The sequence below is a fragment of the Cupressus sempervirens genome, chromosome 10, assembly GCF_028749045.1.
Source record: "Cupressus sempervirens isolate cs-2001-9-10 chromosome 10, ASM2874904v1, whole genome shotgun sequence".
In the NCBI taxonomy this organism is placed as follows: Eukaryota; Viridiplantae; Streptophyta; class Pinopsida; order Cupressales; family Cupressaceae; genus Cupressus; species Cupressus sempervirens.
In genome coordinates, this window is record NC_143127.1 from 783536707 (window position 1) to 783545501 (window position 8795).

The 8795-nt window shown below is 37.6% G+C and overlaps 1 protein-coding gene across 2 annotated transcripts; it reads left to right on the forward strand.

The window, feature by feature from the left end:
- Positions 1-500: 500 nt before the first annotated feature.
- Positions 501-7726, forward strand: ABCB19 (ATP binding cassette subfamily B19). 2 transcript variants are annotated; one of them, XM_089803671.1, is made up of 11 exons: positions 501-631; positions 1530-1827; positions 1923-1977; positions 2142-2317; positions 2749-2949; positions 3083-3342; positions 3467-3783; positions 3947-4170; positions 4586-5408; positions 5619-5860; positions 6260-7726. In XM_089803671.1, the coding sequence occupies exons 2-11, from the start codon at positions 1531-1533 to the stop codon at positions 7463-7465; spliced, it is 3801 nt and encodes a 1266-aa protein (XP_089659797.1). In that variant the 5' UTR covers positions 501-631; position 1530; the 3' UTR covers positions 7466-7726. The 2 variants fall into 2 exon arrangements, with proteins under 2 accessions (XP_089659797.1, XP_089659796.1); XM_089803670.1 differs by lacking the exon at positions 501-631 and having other exon boundaries at positions 867-1827.
- Positions 7727-8795: the final 1069 nt, after the last annotated feature.

The following is an 8795-nucleotide window of genomic DNA, read 5'->3' on the forward strand; positions in this document are numbered from 1 at the left end:
GCACTACGCAACATGTTGTGAACTACTATTAGTGATTGAATGAATAATTATTAGTACAATGAAAACAAGTATCAGCAAACACTTTTCTTGGATCACTTTTTTCACCAATCTATGCATAACTTCTGAAACTGAAACCTTAACTCTAACAACTTAAAATGAAAAAATTTCAATATCTTTTGGTACCATGTAAAGTTAACCATAGCCACTTCTCAATATCTTTCCCTAGTGATAAACTAAATTTAATTAGTATTTGTCTATATTTCAATCGTTTTATAATTGTTGGATGAAAAATTCACACCTTATGTGCATGGAGGGAATATTTTTCGTAAGACTAGGATATTTTTTATTTATTTTCATTTCTTCCCAGCATGGTATACCGTCAACTGTCAAAGACAGCCCCCTCTCTATTTTTTCTTATTTGTTTTCTTGGACCTCGCCATTTTTTGGGTTTTAGCAACGTACTCTTGTTCCGTACACAAGGCAAATTACATAATTCTTTGGTTGGAGAGATCATTCCAACTTACACTCCTTCTCTCTCCTCTCCTGTTACAGTACGCTGAGCTTATTGGAGGTTATTAACAAAGCCAGTAAAAAGTAATGGAATTGTGGCCACAGCCAAAGGTGGAAATAGGTGAGTAAAACAGAAAGGTGCCAACAAGATTCTGAATCACACCTGACATTTCTTTCAGTTTTGAAGTCGCACACTTCAATGCCATGAAAAGGCAAGAGTCATTAGGTGGAAAGGCAAAACACTGAGCCTCGTGAAAACAAACAAACAAACAAACAAACAGCCACAATACTAACATACTCTTCGATGGAGTCGGAGCATCCTATATAATACCAAGGCTGCAACTGCATGTGACTTCAAATTTATTAAATCAAAAGTCATTAACTGGGTGTTCCCCGAAAGCATGGCCTTATCTGCCACTCGCCCTCATTTAATATAAACTCGAGGCGAGTTACACATTCCCAGATGATAGCATTACCTGCTGCCACCATTGAAAGAAATTAGAATACACTCAATTTGTCAGTTAAGAACCATACCACCGTTTGGAACTACTGTAAAATCCGAGAGACCCACTGTCCTAGAATGAAAAATATTGCTTGTTTAATCCGCATGGTTGGGAATTCCATTAGCTCAATGTATCTTTGTTTTTGTTTAATAACAGCCACACCCGTGTAAGGTTTTTAAGTACCCATTAACCAATATCTAGGGGCCTATTCAATTCATTCATGGAGATCTACCATCTTGAGATTTTCTCACAATAACTTTAGAATCAAGTAATTTGACTGACCCAGCATATTTTTAACCAGGATCGAGGTCTCCTCTTTGACATATTTAAACCCACTTCATATTTTCATTCATTAACTCCACGTTCAGTTCAATAGAAAACAAATATACTAGCCTTTTCTCTTTATTCCTCGCTTATTTCTCTCGGTGTATGCTAAATGCAAATGCTAGGCTAGTAGCATAAAAGGGTTATAAGTGATCGCTGAGAGCTTTATCTCCATTCTGTGTGTTTGAACAGCATGGGAGAAGCCGGGCATCTTCAGCTGGGTTCTGTAGATGGCGCCTCGGGTAGCAAAGATGTCAATGGTGGTGTTGCTCAAGATGAGAAGACGAAGAAAACTGAGCACGGTCTTCCATTCTTCAAGCTCTTCACTTTTGTTGACAAGTATGACTACTTTCTCATGTCTCTTGGATCAGTGGGGGCAATCATCCATGGCTCTGCCATGCCTGTCTTCTTCTTACTCTTTGGAGAGTTGATCAATGGATTTGGAAAAAATCAGGACAACCCTTCCAAAATGGCTGATTTAGTTTCCAAGGTTAGTACTTACCTACTTCATTTCCAGTATTCTCAAACAATTGAGCAGCTCCCTCAAATAACATTGCAGTGGGTCTGTGTGGTTTGTTCTTGTAGAATGCATTGAATTTTGTCTATCTGGGACTGGTGGTTTTGGTATCCTCGTGGGCAGGTACAGATATATTTTTCACTGCAAGTTTGTGTATCATGAGGAATTTATATAGGCTTTTGATATTTGATTGAGCGTGATAAAGTTGAGACAACAAAAACACGGTCGTGTGAATTTGCATCTCTGATCTTATAATGTATTTTTTTGGATTGGAATTGGTTTTGCAGAGATTGCTTGTTGGATGCATACTGGAGAGAGACAGGTGGGTAAATGGCGAAAAAAATATTTGGAAGCAGTGTTAAATCAGGATGTGGGGTTCTTCGACACGGATGCTGGAACTGGGGATATCGTCTTCAGCATTTCCACGGACACTCTCCTGGTTCAAGATGCCATCAGTGAGAAGGTAGAGTTTTTCCTATTATTATTCTTTGGGTAATTTAAATGCAAATGCAATTATCTTCGTTTATGTGTATCTTCATCTGAATGCTTCTGTTGCCTGGATACTAATCGCAAAGAAAACCCGGATTCACGAGTCGACACTTAAAAGCTGATTCAGCATAAGATACATAGATAGATAGAGCTGATGTTTGCCAATAGGTGTCGACAACTACGAGCAAAGTTCAAACATATAGACAACGCAAAATTTAGGTTGAGATAAAAGTTTGTAACTCCTGATTGGCGCATTGGATAACTTGGATTGCAATTAGTATAAGCAATCAAAATGTCAGGAATTAGGGCGGCGAGCAGCAGCCCGTTTGATGTGCTCTTAATTTGTTAGTTTAATGCCTTCCCATTTCCAACTGCTAAATACATGCATATACATTGTGGAAACAGGTAGGGAATTTTATACACTACCTATCAACATTCGTGGCAGGTTTAGTGGTTGGATTTGTTTCGGCATGGAGACTAGCTCTTCTAAGTATTGCAGTTATCCCAGGCATTGCATTTGCCGGAGGTTTATATGCTTACACACTTACAGGGTTGACATCCAAGAGCCATGAAGCGTATGCAAATGCAGGCAACATTGCAGAGCAAGTGAGTGAGGAGAATTTTAAATTTATCCTAAGGATGGATGATCGTATGTGCTTTATGTAATTTCTTGGTTTATTTTCTAGCAAACAAGGGATTGTTCCAAAATCGTAGTCTAATTCTTTTTAATATTTAACAGGCGATTGCGCAAATCAGAACTGTCTACTCTTTTGTGGGAGAAAACAGAGCTTTAAATTCATATTCAGAAGCTTTACAAACCACGCAAAAGTTAGGTTACAAAGAAGGGATGGCTAAGGGATTGGGCATAGGATGCACGTATGGAATAGCATTTATGTCTTGGGCATTGGTATTTTGGTATGCAGGGGTGTTTATTAGAAATGGCCAAACTGATGGGGGAAAAGCATTCACCGCCATTTTCTCAGCTATTGTTGGTGGAATGTATGCAAACACCATCCTTTGTAATCTCATTCTACTTAATAGAAAAGATGCATTAAATAAAATACAATCCAATCTTTGCAATTTTGTTACAATGTATTTGCTAAAATAGAATCTATTTTGACAGGAGTTTAGGGCAATCACTCGCCAATCTTGCTGCATTTGGTAAGGGAAAAGTGGCTGGATACAAGCTAATGGAGATCATCAACCAACAGCCTACAATCATCCATGATGTTTTAGAAGGAAAAAAACTGATGGAAATCCAAGGTGATATCAAATTCCAAGATGTTACCTTCAGTTATCCTTGCCGACAGGATGTGTTTATTTTCCGAAATTTTTCTTTAGAAATCCCCCATGGGAAGACTCTTGCAATTGTGGGAGGTAGTGGATCCGGGAAGAGCACTGTTATATCCCTCATAGAACGCTTTTATGACCCCAATGAAGGTTAGTTATTCTGACAGCTTAGTATGGTAGATCTGAATTTACTCTTAGGTAACATAGTTATATCTGAAATTCGCATCACCTTCTTTTGTTTCAAAATTGTGGAAGGCTGGAAAAATTAATATCTCTGTCTCGAAGATAAAATAAAATTGTTGATTCTTTGCAGGACATGTTTATTTGGATGGTCATGATCTCAAAACTTTGCAGTTAAAGTGGCTTCGACAGCAGATTGGTTTGGTAAACCAAGAACCTGCATTGTTTGCTACGACTATCCTCGAAAATATAATGTACGGGAAAGAGGATGCCACTATGGAAGAAGTTGAAGCAGCAGCAAATGTTGCAAATGCCCACAGTTTCATAACCCTACTTCCAGATGGCTATAATACTCAGGTAAGAACCTCTCTTCTATATTTAATTTCCAAAATGCTTTATTCATAAATCAGCCCCATAGTCACATTTCAGGTTGGCGCATGTGATAGCCTCATTTTTCACTCAGACTCTGGCATTGATTTTGGAGTCTTTGCTTACTTTCAGGTTCTATTAAATTATAAACCAATTCCATTGTGATAGGACTCGCCAGTGGCATTTAAACATTATATGCAATACACTAGTGTCCAGTCCTGTTTCTGCTTGGAGGTTATGCCAAACTCTTAACATAAGTTCTAAAAGAAGAATTTGAAGTAGTAAAATCAATCTCCTAAGATGATATTTGTATAGTATAGCAATTGTTTCCTATCATTAACATACTAGGTTTAGCACTGCTTGATAGTTTAAGGAATTCCCGACACATTTTCTGCACATGCAGGTTGGGGAAAGAGGGGTTCAGTTATCTGGAGGTCAAAAGCAACGAGTAGCAATAGCCAGGGCAATGTTAAAGAACCCTAAAATTCTTCTCCTGGATGAAGCGACAAGTGCTCTTGATGCAAGCTCTGAAAGCATTGTACAAGAAGCTCTTGACCGTCTGATGATAGGAAGAACTACTGTTGTTGTTGCTCATCGTCTGGCCACCATTAGAAATGCAGACATTATTGCTGTTTTGCAGCAAGGTCAGATTGTGGAATTGGGAAATCATGAAGAATTGCTTGCCAAAGGAAGCAGTGGTGCTTATTCAGCATTAGTTAAGCTCCAGGAGATGGCTATGACAAGAGATGGAAATCTACCTCTGAGGAAATCAAAGTCCACACGTCTCAGTCATTCATTATCAACTAAATCTCTAAGCCTTCGTTCAGGTAGCTTAAGAACTCTTACATACCAATATAGTACAGGAGCGGATGGGAGACTAGAAATGATTTCAAATGCTGATGCAAACAAGATTAATCCACCACCCAGAGGTTCATACTTTAGGCTTCTCAAATTGAATGCACCAGAATGGCCCTTTGCTCTTCTAGGGTCTGTAGGATCTATTTTCTCGGGTCTTATTGGTCCAACTTTTGCCATTGTAATGAGCAATATGATTGAAGTCTTCTACTACACGGATGATAAAGAAATGGAGAGAAAAACAAAAACATATGTCTTTATTTACATTGGAGCTGGTCTTTACGCTATTGTTGCATACCTGTCTCAGCACTACTTCTTTGGTATCGTGGGTGAGAATCTTACAACAAGAGTCCGGAAGATGATGCTTTCTGGTGAGTCTAGTATTTCTTCTTCCATTTGCAAGGATTGGTAGAAAACTAACAGCAGTAATAGGTGTCTTTATTCATTTGATCAAATGTCAGAGATTGTAAGAGTTAATAAAATCCACTTCTTTATTCTCTTTGATAGTTCTATGCAAGCTTCCCCTATTCATTTGACTTCAAAATGTCTCTAAAGCCTCACAACAATCTTTGGTGTTGCAGCAATACTCTGCAATGAAGTAAGCTGGTTTGATGAAGAGGAGAATAACTCAAGCCAGATAGCTTCACGTTTGGCAGCAGATGCCACAAATGTTAAATCAGCAATTGCTGAAAGAATCTCAGTCATTTTACAGAACATGACTTCATTGCTGACTTCATTTATTGTTGCTTTTATTGTGGAATGGCGAATGGCCCTACTCATACTTGCCACATTTCCTCTTCTTGTCTTTGCAAATTTTGTGCAGGTAAGTAATCCCGATTCTTTTGATCAAGCAATTAATCCTTTTTACGGGATTCAAAATCTTGCAAAGCATCAAGCCATGATATGAGAAATAGCGAATTAACATTAATTTAGCATATAGGGTGGTCATTACTTATAACAATTTCTATAAATTTGAACCTAACAAGCAAAATCTCAATAATTCTGAGCTCATTGGATGATTTAGTTTGCAATGATTAAAAGTCTTTCCTCCTTGGCAGAATGACTAGATTACTGGTAGCTTATGCATGAGAAATTTAAAAGGCCTATTTGCAAACTAGGAGATGTGAAGTGTGTTTCTTTATATTGAACAACCTTTGAATAATAGCTTAAATTTGATCTTTTGTCCATAGTAAAATCTGAATGTTGGTAATGTGTGTTGTAGCAACTGTCGCTTAAAGGATTCGCAGGAGACACAGCAAAAGCACATGCAAGAGCAAGCATGGTAGCAGGGGAAGCAGTTAGCAACATACGAACTGTAGCTGCCTTCAATGCAGAGGAAAAAATCCTCAATCTTTTTGGCAAGGAACTGAAATTACCTCAAACCCAAAGTCTAAAACGGGGTCAGTTAGCAGGCATCCTCTTTGGAATTTCACAGCTCACATTATATGGATCACAAGCCTTAATACTTTGGTATGGCTCAAGACTGGTACAGAATGGGACCTCAACCTTCTCCAGAGTAATAAAAGTCTTTGTAGTTCTAGTGATCACAGCAAATTCTGTTGCCGAAACTCTAAGCCTTGCACCTGATTTTGTAAGAGGTGGAGAAGCATTGAGTTCCATTTTTGCAATCCTGGACAGGGGAACAAAAATTGAACCAGATGACGAAGATGCAGAAGATGTTGAAGAAACCAAAGGTGAAATTGAACTAAAGCATATTGAATTTGCTTATCCATCTCGGCCTGAAGTGAAAATTTTCAAAGATCTAAACCTAAAAATTAAAGCAGGTCGTAGCCAAGCCCTGGTTGGAGCAAGTGGCTCTGGAAAGAGCACAGTGATTGCATTAATTGAAAGATTTTATGATCCAATTGCAGGTAAAGTTACCATAGATGGTAAAGATATTAAAAAGCTAAATCTAAAATCTCTGCGCTTAAACATTGGGCTTGTGCAACAAGAGCCTGCACTTTTTGCTGCCACAATATATGAAAATATACTCTATGGTAAAGAAAATGCTACTGAAACTGAAATTATTGCAGCTGCCAGGGCATCAAATGCTCATAATTTTATCAGTAGTTTACCTAATGGTTACCAAACCATGGTTGGTGAGCGAGGTGTTCAGTTGTCGGGAGGACAAAAGCAGAGAATTGCAATTGCAAGAGCTGTCTTAAAGAATCCTGGATTGCTTTTGTTGGATGAAGCTACTAGTGCATTAGATGCAGAGTCGGAAAGTATTGTTCAGGAAGCACTGGAAAGATTGATGCGTGGAAGGACAACTGTGGTGGTTGCTCATTGTTTGTCAACAATTCATAATGTGGATTCGATTGCTGTTGTTCAAGACGGTAGAATTGTTGAACAAGGTAATCATCAGGAACTACTTGCTTCTAGTGGGCCATACTCCCATCTCCACAATCTTCAACGACACACTGCTTAACCTTGACATTTCTCTTACTTTTGGTTGCTGTAGATACAGAGATGATGAACCCATCTCCATATTGTATTTGACAACTGCAAATGTGTTTTATGTTATGCCAAATATTATTTCAGTTGTGATTAATGATTTACATTTTATTCACAATTCTATATCAGTAACATTGGCCTGTTTCTGTGAGAAACCTTCTAGAAGTGCTTGGACGAATATAAGAAATTATGATTCCTTCAAGCCATTCCAAAATATAGATATTAGCTTTTCCAATTCATGTTTATGTTTGTGAATACACTATTGAGGCTGTCCACAAGATTATTCCTCATTATGAATATGTAAACCTTTTAACTTGTTTGATGAACTTCAATTAATATAATTTGATATTTTTCCAAAATTTGAGTGTACTACCACTGTTGAAAATTGTACAATTATCTGCCTGCAACATTCAGGTATTTATACTTATAACTTAATCATAGGATCAAGATGCTTTTTGCATTTTAATCACTGCTATCATTGTCAAGTAATTTTAAAATAGAAAGCTATGTAAGCTTTCTTCTTCTTGATTGAGAGATGAGGGTAGAACAATAAGAATTAATGCAAAAAATGGGTCAACGACATACAAATCTAAATAGAAGCAAAGCAAAAAGAGTTGGAAAAGATTGGCTGACTATATTCAGTTTGGATGAAATTTAGAAATGAATTGAATTTGTTTTGGGAGGATAAATAATTCCAGAATAAAAATTGATGTTTTTTCCCTCTTTTACACACCTAATGCCACACAAGTTTAAATATGGTGGAACAAAATGCACTTGCGTGATCATGATTACAATGATCTCAGTCAAAGGAAGACAATTTGTTTGTGCAAATTGTGATATTGTCAATGCCATAATGTCTAAACGTAAATTGTTCTTTCAACAATTCGTGTAGCTATAGAATAAAATGCATAGAAATATAAGAAAACACAGTCACAGATAAGAAATGCAAAGAAGCCTCCATGGAGGAGAAAAATCTACTGGCACAATTGTTTTGATAAATGTAATCACTTTTTACCAGAGCTTTGAACCAGAGCATATGGGAAGGGTACATATCCAAAACACATCAGCCATGGAGGCAAATAAAACATGTCTCACGAGAAGTGAGAGTTGAGAAAAAAATCATTAAAGACCAATTGGAAACCAAAGGCCAGTCAATGCTTTTGACCAAAGCATGCACCCAGAATCTGGAGGTGGAAAGAACCCAAAACCAGCAACAAAGGCAACCTGATCAAGGAGGTTTAAAACCAAATTTCAATAGAGGTCTTAACTGAGGGGCAGGATGAGTTGGAAAATCCAAAACTCAG

Excerpts from the sequence above, each read along its gene's own strand:
- ABCB19 (XM_089803671.1), top strand. The coding sequence starts at position 1,531 with ATGGGAGAAGCCGGGCATCTTCAGCTGGGTTCTGTAGATGGCGCCTCG. Across the intron at positions 1,978-2,141 it reads TTTGGTATCCTCGTGGGCAG|AGATTGCTTGTTGGATGCAT; the intron begins GTACAGATATAT and ends TTGGTTTTGCAG. Across the intron at positions 5,861-6,259 it reads TCTTTGCAAATTTTGTGCAG|CAACTGTCGCTTAAAGGATT; the intron begins GTAAGTAATCCC and ends TGTGTGTTGTAG.